The 20,861-nt window shown below is 41.2% G+C and overlaps 1 protein-coding gene across 1 annotated transcript; it reads right to left on the bottom strand.

Annotated features, from left to right (window-relative positions):
* Positions 1-1,259: 1,259 nt before the first annotated feature.
* On the bottom strand, positions 1,260-16,093 carry NFKBID (NFKB inhibitor delta). The gene is made up of 12 exons (XM_053451565.1): positions 16,039-16,093; positions 4,915-4,991; positions 4,592-4,628; positions 4,155-4,354; positions 3,840-4,057; positions 3,519-3,624; positions 2,706-2,852; positions 2,550-2,607; positions 2,059-2,210; positions 1,848-1,964; positions 1,580-1,744; positions 1,260-1,377 (listed from the first exon to the last, which is right to left on the bottom strand). The coding sequence occupies exons 1-12, from the start codon at positions 16,091-16,093 to the stop codon at positions 1,303-1,305; spliced, it is 1,407 nt and encodes a 468-aa protein (XP_053307540.1). The 3' UTR covers positions 1,260-1,302.
* Between the last annotated feature and the right edge of the window lie 4,768 nt (positions 16,094-20,861).

Genomic DNA, 20,861 nt, shown 5'->3' with positions numbered 1-20,861 from the left:
TTTTTTTAAAATTCATTTCATTTTTGTATTTTACCTGATCCTCTTTTTAATACAAAATAACATGCAAAAAAAAAAACACCCCATAAATTAAATAAATAAAAGGGCCAGAGGACTTGTTAGATGCATAAAAAACTTTTTAAAAAAGTCAGTGTTAAAAATAAATCACAGTTTTCACTTATAAGTTTTACTTTTTGAATGTATAAAAAAAAATATGACAGTTTATGGGAGGTGCAAATAACATCTGGCTGAAGAAATGTTCTTGAAATAGCCCGTTTTTGCAAAAATTGACTAATCAAACAGTGAATCTTTAATATCCTGTAAAAGTGGTAAATAGCAAGAGAAATTTACTATTTTTTTGCACTTTTTTTAAACTAGCGGCTGCACAAGGATTTAGGAGCGTTCTTTTATCGCGGTGATAAACCTCTCCCATCCTGCTCGCTCTACGCGTTCCTAGACCAATGTGGTCCATAATAAATTAATAAGTGATCCATTTCATGGAAATGATAAAAAAAACTGGACCAAGTTTTTTAAAAAGAGAACTTAGATCCAGCTGTAGAGTCTGCAGACTCAAAATTCTGGACCTCCAGCTTCTGTGAAGGCCAACGCAAATCTGACCCAAATCGCCGATTGTAAGAAAGGGTCATTAATATTATTAACTCCTTATTATTAGTAATGTTTAGGTTAATTGGAAATTAGGTCCCAAAGACTAATGTTGACTCAGGTCATTGGTTATGGGAGATGGGTGCTGCTATCACACAACAGCCTCAGCTGCACAAACGCAGCCCGTCGTTGGTCCAAAGGTCTAAGGTTGTTGGTATACAACAAGGGTGTCCAACCTGCGGCACTCCAGCTGCTGCAGGACTGCATCTCCCATACTCCTCTGCCAGCCAGTGAGCATTATGGGAGATGTAGTCCTGCAGCAGCTGGAGGGCCGCAGGTTGGACACCCCTGGCCTACAAGATCAGGATGGAGGGCAACATGGGCTATTTTGGATAAAACAAAATAGGTGAATGTCCAGCAGAGAAGAGGTTAACAGTTTCACAGAAACCAGGAATTGCAATATATATATATTATATGTGGTAAGAGTTAGTACCATGGAATGATTCAGGGACCCCCTGGGTATTTAACATTTTGAGTGTCAGAAAAGTAAGGTCAGCTATGGTTTGCCCTTTCTCTGTCACTCAAGGGGTTAAATCCCAAATCATTAAGGACAAGATGCTCCATTAGGAGATACGTGATCCTTCCACCGGTGGAAGGATGTTGACTCGGGACTTTGAGAAGTAGTCCGGATCTGTTCGGTTCCTATAAGGAAAATGATGATGATGATGACTGGCGGCTCGATGACATCACACGTCTGCGCTTCAACAAAAGCTTTATCTGCGGAAGGAATAAGGTCTATTAACAGCAATAAAAAGCAAGACAGCCCAACTAATAAACAAAATGAAATACACGAACACCAAGGAATGTTGGATAAACCACAGATACGCTATAAATCCCAAGTGCCCCTGTTTAGCTTGTCCAGTCCCTCTTTGGTCCTCAATACATTATTCATTGTCTAAAAGAACTTGGTGCTTTCTACCTGCTCGGAGTACTCTCCGGGGGACACCAGGTGAGCGGGCTGCTCGTTCTCCAGGTTTCGAGTGCTGGGGTCTCCTCCAGAACAGAGCAGAAGCTGGATCAGATACTCAGTGGATCGTACCGGAGGGAGGGCGGCTGCCATGTGAAGGGCTGTGTTTCCATGAGCCTGGCACAAAAAGGGGAGACGCATCACTCACTGACCAAAGCATGGCACTGACTGCAAAACCAAAACTTGCTCGATGTTGAGGGGACAGAGATGCGAGAGTCACCTTCATGTTGATAAGGCCGTGCAGGTCAGCGTGGGGCAGGTCTAAGATGAACTTCACCAAGGGGATGTTTCCCGCTTGCACTGCCAGGTGTAGGATTGTTTTATTGCTCTTGATATCCTGTTAGAGAGACTGGGTTTCAGTCACACGTTTCTCCTGCTTCATACAATACCTTATGCCTGTTCTGCACCATGGCACCATGATTACCGCTCACCTGACTGGTGCAGTTGGCACCCAGTTGCAAAAGGAGTTGGACACAGGTCAAGGTCTCTTGTTCCTGCTGTTGGGTTTCGGAGGTTGGGTGGGTCATTCGGCTGGTATAGGCAGCGTTGTGGCAAATAACAGCGCAGTGAAGAGGGGTCAGACCTGGACAGAAGAGGGAGAACCAAAGTTACCCCAAGTATAGTCAAGAACCATTGTTATCTTCAGTAAACGGCAGTAACAATGTTCCAGTCCTAGTGTAGGCAACTGCCCATCACCTCCTAATTTATTTTATTGGGATGCTGCTAAAGTGCGTGAATTGGGGCATAAAGTGGGCAAATCAGACAACTTTGGGTGAAGGTGACCTTTATCCATCATCATCATCGCTGCTAAGTTTCTAACATCCAAGACCTTTTATACAATACACTGACTAAGACAAAAGACTTCTCCGCTTCCCTTAAACGTCGCCACAATGTATCAGAGATAAATGGGCTCCTTTCTCACCATCATAGTTTCGAGCCTCCACGTCAATATTTAGCTGATGCTGAAGAGATAGAAGCACCTGAATACCAAGGAAAGACGGAACTAACATTAGATTCATAGCTTGTATAACCGTCGTCATTCTAAGTAGGAATATTCACTAACCCAGCCAGAACTCACCTTCAATATGTCGGACAGTCCGTAGGTACCAGCAACGTGAAGCGCGGTCTGCCCGTTCTTGTCCGAAGCATTTACATCAGCGCCAAGCATAATGAGGTCACATACAATGTGAGGCTGATTGGCTGCCACCGCGACTAGTAAAGGAGACTGCCAATCGGAAAGAAGGAAAGTTATACAGAAATTAAACCACCAAAAAATGTAACGGGTTTTATGAATGAATAACTTCCTCCAACCAATGGGTAAAGAGCTGTCAAAGATTTGGAGTCAAGATAAACACAACCTACGATGCAGGCAACGGCGGGGGATATGATGGGTTAATTTGTCTACAAGAGGAAGTGATCGTCATGGAGACCAGAAGTTTCCGCTTGTGGCTGAGTGTCACAGGACGGCGAGGACTGCTCCGTAACCGGTGTTTAAATAATCAGATTTCCATGCGGGGAAGGATTTATATATTGTGGTCATTTTTTTCTTCTTAAACGTCACTCAGAGTTGGGGCCTACTACATCATTATGTGGCCCTTCCATGAAGTCATAACTCCAGGGTTTTTTTTATTAATAATGTCCTTTAGCGGACCCATTTACGTTGCATAGTGGCCACCATTCTGTCTCTGGTGTCAGGGTGAAATTTGTTGATGATGTCATATGTGGTAATGTGATGTTACATCGCATAATACCCCTGTAATGCCCTTGCTTTGCCTGACTTGGACATGGAAATGGATATGGAATGGAAGCCAACTGTTGTATTGGAAGGGGCCGCCTTAGTGATATATCTATTTGGCTGCTGACATTTTTCGCTACTGACAGAGGGTATTACCTTCCCATTGTGCTCCTTGGCGTCTAGCCGACCGTACTGCAAATACTGCTCGGCCACAGCGTAAGAGAGAGCCCGTAGACCCTTTGCAGCATAAAGATGAAGGATTCTGCAGGTGAGAAGAACCATGAGTTTGATGGTTAGAACCATTCACCACTGAGGTCCTTCCGATATACCCCTTCTCTGTTGCCCTCCTTTCCCCTCTTTGCTCTCCCATAAGATACAAGTGAAAAAAGTTAATGCCATGTTGACCAAGTTTTGACCATGGACCACTATTTTCAGGAAATAAAGCCTTTTGTAAGTTTATTGATTGTAGGGACTTACGTATCTCCATCTTCATCACGCTGGAGGAGCTGTTCTGGGCTCAGTCTTTGTATCTCAGCTCTGGCCTCTTCCAGATCCATTGGGATCATGTCTGGAACCACAGACCCCGACATCCTCAGGAAAGACTCGGTTCCTGCTGCTGAACACATTCCTGCATTGATTTCCACCCAGGAAGGTGCATGGCTGAAGGAGCCGATATAGGAACCAGGTGACACCACCTGAAACAGTAGATAATTACTGTTTGATTGGTTGACATCTGATGGCAGACAAGTTCTAGATCATTAGCTGATCTAATTGCATGCCGGAACATCTCACCCCAAGGTTGGCATCCAGGTTTTGAGTCTCAGTTCTCTCTGTTGCATATTGCTCCCCCTGGCTATACAACGCGGCGGATCCAGTTGAGTAGATACCCTCATGGACAGGGTAGGTATACTGAGGAGCAAGTCTTTGGTATGGATGGATGTCATCTGGTTGTTGGTCGTGAAGATGGACAAAGGATGCGGAACCCACTGCGCCTACAAAACGGCAAATAAAGATTATAGGTAACAAGTCTTTCTATATTAAGAAAATGTATCATTAAATTAATAACGTTTTCACCACTTTATCATTGTAGATCACCGCCATCAGAATTGTTGCAATTTTTTTTTAAAAAAGTCCTAGATAATTATCAAGAATTTATAAAGTTCCCCCAAATTAGCCAAAGAGCATTCAGTATCCCGTAAGATGCAGACGGCGATAACTCAGAAACTCACCTGATTCTTGATTGAATTCCAGCAGAGATGCAGAATCCTTGAAAAAGAAGCACAAAAAATATGTTTTATTTCTAATAAAATATACATCCAAGACCCAAAACAACAAGAATGTCATATCAGGCGGCAGCTGGCCTTAAAGTGCCAGGGCCACCTCGTCATCATCACTCCAGACCTGTTGGATCCTTATGGGGCTCTTTCTTTATGAATGTTGGTCCACTAAAGAGTATCACAACTGTCTTTAAATTATCTTTTTGGGGCCAAATATGTCAATAAAAGTGAACGGCGGATTGTATCTCCCATGCTTTGCTCTTCTCGTGTCTCACCTGACTTGCCTTATGCTTGCGTTTGCGTTCCAGTAGCTCTTTGACAGTTTGGGGTGGAGGACAATACGGCCTAGAGTCTGAGAGAGGGAGAGAGACGAAGAACTTTAAAAGAGTGGAAAAGTCTTCAGGATCGGTGGGATTATGGACCTCTTGGAGAAGCTGAACTCAATGGACTTCTGTTTTTTTTTTTTTAATTAAACCTACAAATGTAACTGTATCATCCGAAAAGAAACAATCATTAAACACCAACTACAAAGTAACATTTTAGAAAAAAAACAAAGCAGCTCAATATAGGAAATACGTCATCATCCCTAATTCTACTTGGGTGGTATTTGGATCAAAAGTCAAACCAAAAAGCCAAAACCATCCTTCAGTTAATTACTTTTATTTTGTGTATTTGTATATTCCCATTCCAATGAAAGCTATTGACCAAAAAAACTAATTTGGACAGCGATGGTTCAGCTTGAGGGAGATTGAACCGTGAGAGATGTCTTCTAGGAGCTTCTAGAGCTCTAATGTTTCTAGAGCTGGTATAAATACTGAGTTCATTGTCTCGAGTTAGCGCTTTGCTTTGGGTTCTTGTGAACATAAGTTTCGCAGAGTAATTGAGCTGTGTCCATTGCGGGCGTGAGTGGGACGTTCACGCAGATGTCACACTCAGTAAAGAGAAGTGGTGTAAGCGTGGGTGTGTGGCTGTGTCACATAGTGACTCCCAAACCTGAGCAGGAATCCCCGCGCGTGATTCAGTGTTTTGGAAATCCACAGAGCGGTGTTTACTAGTTTATGACATCATAGTCAGTAAAAACCTGTAAACATTGCAACTATCAATAAATTAGATTGTTTTTTTTTTTTACCACCATTCTCATGCTTAGACAGGGTGGTGGGAAACAAATGATACCTAGGTTTATACACAGGCTAAGAGTACTAGGAGTTGCAGGGGCATTAAACAGTACAGGTAGATTAAAAATGATTGAAAGAGAATCGCTATATATCATTAGGGGTATCCCCTTTAAACCTTCTGTCTCGGGGCTTCTCCCTCAAACACCCCAATTCATTGTTTTTTGTTGTGTACGGTAAAGATTTGATCATTCATTAGAAGGGAAATCCCATCTGCTGTCATCTGTTTAATAAATACGGCAGAGGGAATCCCCAGATATCTAGCTTTGTGCTCTGGCACTTCCCGTGACCTTAAGCATTCCCTGACTCAATTATATATATATATGTGCACAGAGACGGGGTATTTACATATGGTGGATTTTTAATCAGAAGCTAAATACCCCCATGCCCCCCTTTCCTCCTAAAGCCCCGCACTCCTCCATTGATTCCCTTATATCCTTCCCTGATACCTCTCTCCTCCCCTGATGCCCCTCTCTCCTCCCCTGATGCCCCTCTTTCCTCCCCCAATGTCCCTCTCTCCTCCTCTGATGCCCCTCTTTTCTAGGAGGTCAGAATGTTTGCTGGGTATGAGGGGATCGCAGGGTTCTACAGCCCTAAAAGCCCCGATAATGTATATTAAACGGGGTAAATAAAACCCCATTCTTTTTCTAATAAATGCCCCACTCAGTTGTATAAATACCCCGCAATAATGCACATAAAAAGACTGGGTAAAGCCCCACCCCCAGCCCCGCCTCTAACCACACCTATTTGTGGCATCATGGCCATTTAAAACATTTGGAGGTTTGTAAAACCCAATACTATATAATTTAAGCCATTTCATCCAAAAAACAAATCGTCAAAAATAAATTCTCGGCAGAATAGCTTGATTCAGTTCAGCGCAGGTAAAATGCGTAACATTGTTTTTATTACCTTTGTTTTAGGTATGTTAGTACAGTATATTAGCCTACATGTCCTGTCTAGAAAAAAATCTTAATTCCCTGACCCTCAGATGCTTCAATCATTCATTCAAACAATGTTAACCCTTTAATAACCATAATTAGTCTATTGAGGTTTCTGGCTGATTCTAGGAACCAAATGGTCCTATTGACAGTCCTTATGGAAACCATGACTTGGCAAGAGGTAACGATATTCTGGATGGGGTCACCTGTATTCAAGCAGGGATTCCAGCTGTGATATAGCACCAATCGGGATGCTCAGATGTCATTAAATCAGAGGATTGTATTAAGGAGTCGGCTCCAGACTGTGTGACCCTGAGAATCTGCCCCATTCACCCCAGGACTGGGGTAAAAACCCTAAGAATTAGCCAATCCACCCCAAGACACTGAGATTGAAGTTAGAGGCAATCCCTGACGGTTCCAAGGTATGGCATTATTGCCGTAATGACCTCGCTGTTGGATTGTGAGGTCATGCGTTACGGTTCTTACCTCTGGAGGCAGAAGGGGCAGGATTCATACCCTCCGCACCTTGCGTGTTTTGCCTGTAAGGGTCCAGCCTTTTATCCTAATAGACCTTCTCCTCTCCCTCTGCTCTCAGGCGGTTAAATGAGGGAGCCGACGGCTGCGCGACATTTAAATAAAGAGGAACTAGAATTCAAAGCGCCCCCCCCCCAGCCCCAGCCCCCCCCCCCCCCCCGCGCGAGGCACAGGTGGAAACAGCGCAGGAGGAAGCTGGCGGAGATAAGATGTCCGATAAGGGAGCCGGAGACAAAGTTACTAGAAAATGGAAAAAACGAGCGTTAGCGGTTATCTCATAACATTTGGGAATCGGACGTTACAGTATTTAGAAAAAAACAAACAAATATAAATTAATGTTTTAATGACATCAGACTGAAACGGAGTCAGCGAAGGTGTATTTTATTTTTACATCATTTCTAATAATTATGTATGAAATCTTTATTTAGATGAAGAACCCTTGGATCTTTGCCATTCACACTATGGAGGGGGCTGTAATCAGGACATTTAAAGAATAAGTGCCGTTACAAACAATATTTTCCTTCTTGAGCATAACCCCCAGCGCTGTATACACTAATAACCCCCAGCGCTGTATACACTAATAACCCCCAGCGCTGTATACAGTAATATAACCCCCAGCGCTGTATACAGTAATATAACCCCCAGCGCTGTATACAGTAATATAACCCCCAGCTCTGTATACAGTAATATAACCCCCAGCACTGTATACAGTAATATAATCCCCCAGCGCTGTATACAGTAATATAACCCCCAGCGCTGTATACACTAATAACCCCCAGCGCTGTATACAGTAATATAACCCCCAGCGCTGTATACACTAATAACCCCCAGCGCTGTATACAGTAATATAACCCCCAGCGCTGTATACAGTAATATAACCCCCAGCGCTGTATACACTAATAACCCCCAGCGCTGTATACAGTAATATAACCCCCAGCGCTGTATACACTAATAACCCCCAGCACTGTATACAGTAATATAACCCCCAGCGCTGTATACAGTAATATAACCCCCAGCGCTGTATACAGTAATATAACCCCCAGTGCTGTATACAGTAATATAACCCCCAGCGCTGTATACAGTAATATAACCCCCCAGCGCTGTATACACTAATAACCCCCAGCGCTGTATACAGTAATATAACCCCCAGCGCTGTATACAGTAATATAACCCCAGCGCTGGATACAGTAATATAACCCCCAGTGCTGTATACAGTAATATAACCCCCAGCGCTGTATACAGTAATATAACCCCCCAGCGCTGTATACAGTAATATAACCCCCCAGCGCTGTATACAGTAATAACCCCCCAGCGCTGTATACAGTAATATAACCCCCCAGCGCTGTATACAGTAATATAACCCCCCAGTGCTGTATACAGTAATATAACCCCCAGCGCTGTATACACTAATAACCCCCAGCGCTGTATACAGTAATATAACCCCAGCGCTGTATACAGTAATATAACCCCCAGCGCTGTATACACTAATAACCCCCAGCGCTGTATACAGTAATATAACCCCAGCGCTGTATACAGTAATATAACCCCCAGCGCTGTATACAGTAATATAACCCCCAGCACTGTATACAGTAATATAACCCCCAGCGCTGTATACAGTAATATAACCCCCCAGCGCTGTATACAGTAATATAACCCCCCAGCGCTGTATACAGTAATATAACCCCCAGCGCTGTATACAGTAATATAACCCCGAGCGCTGTATACAGTAATATAACCCCCCAGCGCTGTATACAGTAATATAACCCCCCAGCGCTGTATACAGTAATATAACCCCCCAGCGCTGTATACAGTAATATAACCCCCCAGCGCTGTATACAGTAATATAACCCCCAGCGCTGTATACAGTAATATAACCCCCCAGCGCTGTATACAGTAATATAACCCCCCAGCGCTGTATACAGTAATATAACCCCCCAGCGCTGTATACAGTAATATAACCCCCAGCGCTGTATACAGTAATATAACCCCCAGCACTGTATACAGTAATATAACCCCTGGCGTTATATACAGTAATATAACCCCCCAGCGCTGTATACAGTAATATAACCCCAGCGCTGGATACAGTAATATAACCCCCAGTGCTGTATACAGTAATATAACCCCCAGCGCTGTATACAGTAATATAACCCCCAACGCTGTATACAGTAATATAACCCCCCAGCGCTGTATACAGTAATATAACCCCCCAGTGCTGTATACAGTAATATAACCCCCAGCGCTGTATACAGTAATATAACCCCCAGCGCTGTATACAGTAATATAACCCCCAGCACTGTATACAGTAATATAACCCCCAGCACTGTATACAGTAATATAACCCCCAGCACTGTATACAGTAATATAACCCCCAGCGCTGTATACACTAATAACCCCCAGCGCTGTATACAGTAATATAACCCCCAGCGCTGTATACAGTAATATAACCCCCAGCACTGTATACAGTAATATAACCCCCAGCGCTGTATACAGTAATAACCCCTGGCGTTGTATACAGTAATATAACCCCCAGCGCTGTATACAGTAATATAACCCCCAGCGCTGTATACAGTAATATAACCCCCAGCGCTGTATACAGTAATATAACCCCCAGCGCTGTATACAGTAATATAACCCCCAGCGCTGTATACAGTAATAACCCCTGGCGTTGTATACAGTAATATAACCCCCAGCGCTGTATGCAGTAATAACCCCAGCGCTGTATACAGTAATATAACCCCCCAGCGCTGTATACAGTAATATAACCCCCAGCGCTGTATACAGTAATAAAACCCCCAGCGCTGTATACAGTAATATAACCCCCAGCGCTGTATACAGTAATATAACCCCCACCGCTGTATACAGTAATATAACCCCCAGCGCTGTATACAGTAATATAACCCCCCAGCGCTGTATACAGTAATATAACCCCCCAGCGCTGTATACAGTAATATAACCCCAGCGCTGTATACAGTAATATAACCCCCCAGCGCTGTATACAGTAATATAACCCCCCAGCGCTGTATACAGTAATATACCCCCCAGCGCTGTATACAGTAATATAACCCCCCAGCGCTGTATACAGTAATATAACCCCCAGCGCTGTATACAGTAATATAACCCCCCCAGCGCAGTATACAGTAATATAACCCCCCAGCACTGTATACAGTAATATAACCCCCAGCGCTGTATACAGTAATATAACCCCCAGTGCTGTATACAGTAATATAACCCCCAGCGCTGTATACAGTAATATAACCCCCAGCGCTGTATACAGTAATATAACCCCCAGCGCTGTATACAGTAATATAACCCCCCAGTGCTGTATACAGTAATATAACCCCCAGCGCTGTATACAGTAATATAACCCCCCAGCGCTGTATACAGTAATATAACCCCCCAGCGCTGTATACAGTAATATAACCCCCAGCGCTGTATACAGTAATATAACCCCCAGCGCTGTATACAGTAATATACCCCCCAGCGCTGTATACAGTAATATAACCCCCAGCACTGTATACAGTAATATAACCCCCAGCACTGTATACAGTAATATAACCCCCAGCGCTGTATACAGTAATATAACCCCCCAGCGCTGTATACAGTAATATAACCCCCAGCGCTGTATACAGTAATATAACCCCCAGCGCTGTATACAGTAATATAACCCCCCAACGCTGTATACAGTAATATAACCCCCAGCACTGTATACAGTAATATAACCCCCAGCACTGTATACAGTAATATAACCCCCCAGCGCTGTATACAGTAATATAACCCCCAGCGCTGTATACAGTAATATAACCCCCAGCGCTGTATACAGTAATATAACCCCCAGCGCTGTATACAGTAATATAACCCCCAGGTGCTGTATACAGTAATATAACCCCCAGTGCTGTATACAGTAATATAACCCCCCAGCGCTGTATACAGTAATATAACCCCCAGCGCTGTATACAGTAATATAACCCCAGCACTGTATACAGTAATATAACCCCCAGCGCTGTATACAGTAATATAACCCCCAGCGCTGTATACAGTAATATAACCCCCAGCGCTGTATACAGTAATATAACCCCCAGCGCTGTATACAGTAATATAACCCCCAGCACTGTATACAGTAATATAACCCCCCAGCACTGTATACAGTAATATAACCCCCCAGCGCTGTATACAGTAACAACTGTACGTAGATCTAGGTGAATAATCCTATTTCACGTTAAAAGTCCTGCGTTTATCACACAATAAGATTTTTAAGAAATAACCCGCAGTTTAGGTAATTCATCGGGTCATGTAAATGATGTTGGAAATGATTGGGCCGGGTATTATTACTCATGATTTGTATGAGCTGTCTTTATTACAATGAAATTGTGAACGCATGACTCGTAATGAATAATTATTTACTAAAAACAAGGGAATACCGCAGCTGTCATCACATTTTAGATTTAAAGCGGGGATTTTTTTAAAAGTTGTAATTTTGCTTTCCTCCGAAAAGCATTCGATGTACAAATCAAAAAACTTAAACAAATATTCTATTTCACACGTACACATAACCTTTAATAAAAAGAGACATTTTTTCACTTAGAAAACTTAATTCTCAAATTTTGAAATGAAAACATTTGAGTAAAATATCATTATAAAAAATTATCTTGTTATTTCCATGTTACCTAATAAAAAAATTCCAAAGGATTAAAAAACATATAAGAAAATGAATTACAGTAAATACAGTAAATGAATGAAATAAAGTAATATTTGCAAAGAAAAATTCATTTGATTGTGGATTTTTTTTTAGTTTTCACCGAATTTTGCAAGGTACAATAAATATAATCATCAGAAAATATGTATTCTTCAATTTCACTGTCAAAAAAAATTCTAGGCAAAAAAAATAATAATAATACAAGGAAGATGTTTAACCAACTTGCACATTTTTTTATTTTATCAACATTTGGGTGAAGATCTGGAAAAGACCCTATTTCATTAACATTTATTTCCCTTTGAATTGTTTAATTATTGCATACAATAAATATTTTAAAAAAAAAATCCAGACACATTTAATGGTTAATTCAATTTTCAAAATGTGATATTTCTAGAATAAACTGATGATGTAATGAACATGGAGACATTTACCGTAAAAAGTTGTTCTTTGGAATCATCATTTATTTGCCCTGAGCCAATATCCTAAAGAATACAAAAATGTTTTTTTTGTTTTATACTTTATTTTCCAAAATACAAAAACAAGAGCTGGTGAATTGTAAAAGAAAGAAAAAAAAAATTAAAATAAAAAAAATGTAAATCATAAATCTTAAATTATACGCATATTAAATACCAAAATATTCGAATTTATTTAGATTACCTAAAATTAAAAACGTACCCGACCTAGGGGTAGAAGTTAACAGCGTTGGGTAAATATATATGTATTGTGACAAAAGGTCTGGTAAAGTGGTAGAGGGCAGGTATATTAGACCAGCCTTGGTCAATAGTAGTCTGCCTTAACCCCTTAATGACGGGCTCAAAATGCATTGTTTTCAATGGGTTTAGGGACCGCCCATTGTCCTTAAGGGGTTAAAATATGTCCCAGGGAAAGATGTTTGACTACAAACTACACTACTGGCAGTTTGCAAAACCTGGTGAGGGTCCCTGGGGCGGAGCATCTGGAAGAGCAGGGTGGGCCAGCGCTCCAGCAGCACTAATTGCTGTATGGATCCAGTCCAGAGCCTGCATTCTGGACAGGAGCTCCACAGGTGTGTGGTAAGTAGCAGCTCACCTGTGGCTGATTAATTAGCAGGAAAAGGGTAAAAGGAACTGAGCCGGATTCAGAGAGGAGGCCACTGTTATGCCAGCTGGGAGAGCTGAGGAACTGAGGGGTGGTTTCTCTCTGCAAAGCCATATTGATGGTAACTTGTGCCCTGTTTTGTCCTAAGCAAAGACTGTTATTCTGCTTACAACCGCTGCTGTTTATTCCTTTAAAATAAACATTGAAGCTGAGCTGGACGTGTCCTGGGCTTCATTTACCCCAGAAGACTGCGGTTACAGCCAAGATCCTTGACAAAAATCCCAAGGAAAAGGGAGGCCTGTCACAGTATATAATATATATAATATAAAATATATAATAATATATATATAATACGGACATAGAATTCCATCAAAGTGAATCCATATTAATTCTTGACAATTTATATATTTATTTCCCAAAATTCTAAATTTTTTAAAAGTACCCAGCATTTTTTTTCGCAGCCGAACTAAATTTGAGTCCAAAATGTGCAATATTATTATAATAGTGAATATTTGTTTTGTTTTTTTCATTAAAATATGTGCTCAGTCTTATTGTTTTTAACTCTTTAGGAGCCCCCGTCCTAGCATTGAAGGTAACGAAACAGATTTGTGTTCAGTAAATAAGTAAACGTAATAAGGTTTCGGGGTTTTCTTTGGTGGTTTTTACATAGTTTTGACTTGTGGGATAAACCGGTGAAGGGTTGCGTGACCCTGATGTGGATGCCGCAGTATTACGTGTCTGTCAGAGGCCGCTAGAGCTTTGTTGATGACACCCGGGATATATTGTTCCATACGTTCCTTCCATATGTCGGCCGGCAGACGTGACGCACGTGTCACCCGTGACATCACACCTTTCCTGTGCTTCACTTCTCCCTACCACAAGCCAAGGTTAAACTTCACTGAGGGGGAAGCGAGTGCAGCGCTGGCAGACAGAAAGGAAAGGGAAGTGGGCAAGCGATGTGAACGCCATAGAAAAAAGACACACTAGGTGCAGTGTGTACGGCACTGTGCAGCGTCGCTACTGCAAGTGTCAGCGATATTATTGGCAAGATTGTCACAATATGGGGTGCTGGAACTGTCCTCACTTAGCTGAGCGAGTGTACTCACCAAGGCAGTGTAGAGGACTGGAAGGAAGTGAAAGTGATAGGATAGACTGTGCCGGCAGTATGTACAGCACTACACGTCGCTGTGCCAATTTACAGAGCCTCGTATGACATATGAGAGCAGATGTACCCCATGGGGCTGTATGCTGGAGCCACAAACTCGCCCTTTTAGTTACTTTAAACAAATGGATACATTAAAATTCCGTAATTGTTTAAAACATGAAACAAATTGGAATTCTAATTCACACGCAATCGAATTCTCAAACACATTTCTCTGTATGTTATGCTTTGCACATACATGTAGGAATCCTGCCCCTGGTGGCCAAGCATGAAATTGCGTGTTAAATGATTCACTGGGTGACATCACCCCCCTCTAATAACTCTTACTCTGCTTTATGACACATAGCATCATATCTGAAAAACTTGCTTTTCTCCTTTTTTTTGGGGGTGGGGGGATTTTTATTTTCCCAATAAATACTGTTATTTTTCTTGGGCATTTAATAAAAAATAATAAAAATATTACATTTGTATTTTATGATTATTGGTAAATTAAAATATAATATATAATTGTATTAATATTTAGTTAATATATGCTTATTTATGTTTGCTGGTTCTGCTTACCAAACACCTGAGCACCCCTATGGATTGTGGTGCTAATTCCTTATATTTATTACTAGTTTTAGATTGTGTCAGGCTAACTAGAGAGCTCTGGCAGAAAGGGCCTGTTGAGCATGCGTAATGCGGGCTCTCTGGGCACTCTGGGCCTAAGTAATGTAGGAGCAATGTAGGACCCCAAAATGTTTCTCCTATATCCAAAAAAATGATGGAAAATACATTTTCTGGCAAATGTAAAAAAATAAAGTAAAAGTTAGAAAGCTCTAAAGATAATAATAATAATAATAATAATAATCAGGTAAAAAAAACAAAAACAAAATGTAAAGACGCTTTTCTTCTGAATGTGCTTTCTTGTGGCGCCACCTAGTGGAATAATCATGAAAGAGCAGTGATGTCAGTAACTAGGTTATACTGTACTGCTGTTACATTCAGAGGTGTAATCCCTGGGGGAGTGGGGGAAGGATAGAAACAAATGCATAAAAATAGGGCAAAATAAATATTTACCCTGGTGCATTCAGCATACTAATAAAATATGTGTCCACAAAAATATCTTCAAAATGTCAATATTGATAAATCTTAATGCTTTTTTTCTAAAAAAAACGTAAAAAATAACTTGAGCGCACCCTGCTGGCTAGACTCTGGAACAGCAGCTGTTGAGAAAGTATATTTTATCATTTTTTCCTGCCCTCTGGATAGATGTCACATGTACATTGGTATCTAAGAGACGTTGCATAATATTTGTAGACTGAGTTAAAAAAATGCCGGTTGCGCAAAGTACATTTTTTTTTACTCACTGACTGAGTGGTGGATAAGTGGAAAATCCTCCCAGCAGAAGCGGTAGAGGCTAATACAGTGAGGGAATTTAAACATGCATGAGATAAGGGATGTGGCTCCTGACGAGAACCAGGACGGATTAAGGTTTGTGTCTTTACAACAGGGGAAAAAGGGCGACTAGACGGGCTGAGTGGGGCCGATCAGCAAGCAGGCTCTAGGTTTCCAAGACCATATTTTCTGGAAGAAAACCCAGATACTTATTTTTTCCCTTTTATTCCATTTTCAACCAAATTTCTACTAAATGATTATTTTCCTATATGTTCTTTGTATCTCACGATCTAATTTTTCCAAAGAAATAGGTTTTTGAGCGAATTCCGCGTCAGATAAGTCCTAGTCTTTGGAGTAACTGGGTACTGATTAATAAACACTGCAGACCTCACACCTTTTCTCGCTGCCTATGTGTGTAGATCACATGACTAAGTGGAAACACTCACCGCGTACAAAGTAACGTTTCCCCGACGCATCGGTGCCACTACCCACGTGGGACATTTTTATATCTGGTTTCCTGCCGCAACAATGTAACGCAGAGAAAGACGAAAGATTGAAACGTTATGCGCGGACGAGCCTCTCCGCTGGCCATTTTTAGGTCTTTTTAAACGGCATATATTATGTTAATATATAGGGTCGTCAGAATTACTTATAAAGCGGTAAAGAAAAATGCTGGTGGGAAACAGGGAACGGATTTCAGGAATTGGTCACTATGCTGATTCTACTACACTTTTTGATCTTCGAAACAATGTTGCGTAACCTGTGCGGAAAGTTACTCTTGGTTAACCCTTTAAACCAGCGCATATCTGATTCGGCTCAAACTGTAAAAAAAAAATAAAGGTGCGAATATTTGGTCCAAATAGACATTGTCTGGTGTAGAGACTTTTTGATGTTGTAAGTTTCAGGGGCTTCAAGTCCTTTCAAGCTTTTTTTTTTTTAACCAACGAGAGTGCTTTCTGCGCGTGCCCATGGGGTCTGAATAGAGACCCCCCCCCTGCGCCAGTTAGCCGCCCCAGTGCCACTGCCTAGAGGTAAGTATATCAAGTGCCAAACACATTTATTGCCCGGAAGATGGGGGGGGGCAGAAAATATGGGTGAATGGATATGGGGGGCACGGGGGGGTATGGGTAGAACCCCCCCCATGAATTCGCAAAAAGGGACACAGCAGGCATTTAAAGAGAACCCAGCTATCTTATGTACTAAAGTGCTGGACGGACTGTCGCTTTGATCAGCCCGTCAAAGAGGTTCCTCTGTTGCCAGAATAATAATTCAAATAATGGCTAAAGTTTAGAAATGCATTGATGAGAAGCACAGGACTGGAAACCGGGACAGTTGGCAGGTTTTTGGCTGACTGTACGGTGCTGCTCTTAATAATTTCCCCACCAAAACAAGTTCTTTTTTTTTTTTCTCATATGAGGGAGAGGCGAGAACCGCTGAGACTTCCTGTCCTTCGTGTCAAGAAAACACAGAATGAGCTTGCGAGGGGTTTTCAGAGACATCTAACGGGAGCGAGACCATGAAGGCACCACGAGGCGCGATCCTGCAGGCTTTGCTAATATGGCTGCTTATCGGTGAGGTGACTCCGAGGGGTTTAACCACCAATTGTAGGCCATTGATCGGGGCGCGCCAACCAGGAACCAATAAATAGAAAGACATGGCCTTATTTAATCCCTAGACCGGTGGCCATCTTCTTCAGGAGTAGGCAACATGTCTGTACCCGGACACCCCTGGTTCTCTGGGGTACATTTAATATGGAGTGGTGATGATGTGGTCCCTTTAATTGCGGAACCCTTAAAAAATGCATTACGCAGAACAATGGCGGTTTTTGTGCTGCCCTGCACCATGTATAACCAATAATAAATATTAAAGGAACATCATGGGAACCCATTGTAACAAATTTGCCATTCATAAATAATTATTATTATTAAATATTATTCAGCCTTTATTTACATGAAGTTTTATGAAATTGCACATATTACTTAAAATTTTCTTCTAAACCTTTTTAACCCCAACGCATTTTGCAATTTACTTAACTGGGTTAAAACTGGATTAAAAACGCTTCTTTAAATAAACATTTAATTACAGCGCGCCGAGATCAATTTATTATACTAGCCAGATTAATTTAATAACTGTATAATTAATCGAACTGAGACTTATGTTAAATATTTGTATTGCTGATGAAATGATTACTCTTCTTCCCTTTATTGAACTGCGTAAAGTGTAAACACACATAATAAAATTGGGTTATTGGGTAAAAAAAAGCAAAAAGAAAGCCACGTGCATAAAAACGATGAAACTCTGAGTAATATGTCTTTATTTAAGAAAAAAAATCATAATATATACAGGTAATTTCTCAAATAACCCAAAAATAATACAAAAATATAAATAAATAAATATAAATAAATATAAATCAAAAAATTATATTCTCGGTACAAATGTAGTTTTTTTTTTAATGCAGAGGTATAAGAAAAAACTACTTTTTTACGTGATGTGGGAAATAAATGCATCCTGTAACGGCACAATTGTTGCCATTTTTTTAAGGGCAACGCGTTTTGAATTTTCGTAAAATTGAAATTTTAATATTTACAAACATTTTTTTTTTAAATTGTTAAAATTGACTTTCCTTACATGTTTCAGTGATCTAAATGTCTCTTTTTTTAATCTTTTTTTTCTTTCAGCCTCTGCAAAATCCTCAGATTCAGGTAAAATATGTGAATAAACACACGGCTCTCGCTAGATAAACAAAGAAAGACTTTGTCTAACAGCACAGTGGAAGTGCCTGGATCGTTCACGTTGAGAGCCCGGAGAGAGCGTAACAAACATCCAATGATTTTATAATCTCCTGGTAAAATATTGGTAAATTGCGCACATTTTGCCCTCACTCCTTTTTTTTAACCCTTTCCCTCATATTTTCCAGAGTCTGTTTGTGGAAACTGTTATGAAATTGACAATATAACCCTGGCAGGGGTGATCATCGGGGACATCGTGCTAACTGGGATTATAATCTTGGTTGTATATTTCTGCACTAAACAAGCCTTCCAGAAACGCATGGAAATCGGTGAGTAATATGATAAAAAACGATGAGCGTTATACAGTCATTTAGGTGCAAAGTGGTAAAAATACCACGGTGAATGTGTAATGTCTACTACCGTGAAAAGGTAGAACAGTCTCAAGTCCATTATTGGTCCAGATAGGAGCCCAGAACCTGCCCGGCAGATCGGCCCCATCCGGCCCCCGTCTAGTCAACCGTTTCTCCTGCTGTAAAGACTCAAACCTTAATCAGTCGTTGGCCTCGTCTTAGATTCAGGAGCCGGATGTCTATCCCATGCATGTTTACATTCTCTAACATATGATGTAGGATATAAATCTAATGTTCTTTTTTCCACTTAAGACAAGAAGATCTACATGAACATGCCCGTCAGATAACCAACGCGTCCTCACTCACTCCATCTCCTGACATCAACCACAGGCTCAGAGACGCATTTACTTTGCTAATTGTTATACAAAATAAAGGCCCATCCACCGCACCGTGCCAAACAGAAGATCCTTTGATGGTTTGGACTATAATTCCCATTAACCTCAGAGAGCCGAGAACCAACTGATACGATGGTCAGGAATAACCAACGGGGGAGGCAGAAAGAAAGATAGAGCCACCAGACTCTTGGTCTTTTAGGACCTCAAAAGGGACACCTTTTTCTATGTAGGCCCCAACAAAAGTACCACCTACACCATCTTCTCTTCGATTAAAGTGCCCATTTTCTTAGCTGTGGTGTCTTATTAATCAATGTTTCTTTTTGAGATAATTGGTTTAAAATGAAGGGGCTATGTAACTTGTCTCCCTTCCTCTCCATCCTCCTTCTACGTACCAATCAATCACCATCGCTGAGGTGGAGAAGCAACACGGGTTTTGGAAACCGGAAGTCCTTGTGGTGAGAAATGCCTCACAAACCATGAGCATTAGCCTTAGATTTGTCCCGGCACAGAGCAGAGATCGCTCCGCAAGAGTTGCAACCCACACTTCTTATTGCCACAGGACACCAAACACACAAGTTTTTGGGTTTGTTGGTTTATACCTCTGCAAAACCTCATGCTAGCCCCGGAGAAAAGAGAAACTGATGCCCGTGGTTGCTCTTTCATCATTAAAGAATCTGGACCTTCACTCAAGAAAATGAGTAGCCCCATGAACCCTCATCAATCTTCTAGAAATATAAAATGAAATACCCCCTTATGCTGTTAGTACATTCATTTATTTCATATATGATTGTTTTTTTTCACTTCAATAAATGTATCTATCGCCTTTATTATTAATTTGTTTATATAGCGTCACAGTTCCCGCAGCGCATCAGGTTACGTTGTACGTTATGATAAAGCTTTAACCACTCCACTTGCAAAATGAATGAGCTCTTCCTCTGCTAAAACCACAAAATGAGTGGGTTTTTTTGTCCTTTTCTTTAGTTTTTTTTTAATTTTAATTTTCTTTAGCACAGATACATTGGTTTTGGTGTAAGCCTTGGAAATAAAACATGTAAAGTTCTATGGAACAGCAAATTACTCTATACAACTTAAATATCATTTCACTAAATGCTGGTTAAATATTTTACTCTTCTACCGGGTGTCGTGTTGGTCTGCGATGATGCCGCGTTTATGTTGCCGGTTCCTGGACTGTAGATTCCTCGATCTCTAGCCAAATGACGACGATAGGAATGGAAGTCTGGTAACAGAGTCTTAATCCGAGCGGTATTTTACATAATTACCAACTTTTTAGATTCTAATTTCCAAAGTCAACTAACAGTGCGGGGTGTTATGTGGAGGTAACGACTGTTCAAAGAGGTTACATAGGATACATATGGAGTAACCAAGCAAACTCGAGCTTTGGGTCATCGGGGGTTATTGCTCATATGCCCCCTTATATCGGAGCCTTTGAGGAGCGTCTGGAGGTTTGAAGGTAGAAACCAGAGGTGTAGGGAGTTCCACAGACCGGCAGCGCAACTCTTTAATATCTTTGGAGGTTATGTATCAAGAGAGTTCTGGCACGAACATTCTAAGTGTGGCCCAATCAACCTGAACATTCCCTTTGTTGCTATGTCGATTGCACCACTTTTACACCCTGAAACCATAGTTGGTCTATTACGTAGCCTCTGCTAATTCTTGTCTAACCAATGACTTTTACACACGCATCAGGTATGAGGCTCTAGGCCGGTGTCTTTCTAACCGATGTATTTAGCAAGTTCTTTTTAGAATTGTGTAAAGCGTGGTTAAGCAACTCACC

Source organism: Spea bombifrons, chromosome 12, assembly GCF_027358695.1.
Source record: "Spea bombifrons isolate aSpeBom1 chromosome 12, aSpeBom1.2.pri, whole genome shotgun sequence".
Lineage (NCBI taxonomy): Eukaryota > Metazoa > Chordata > Amphibia > Anura > Pelobatidae > Spea > Spea bombifrons.
The sequence above is the reverse complement of the archived record's forward strand: the minus strand, read 5'-3'. Positions and strand labels throughout refer to the sequence as shown.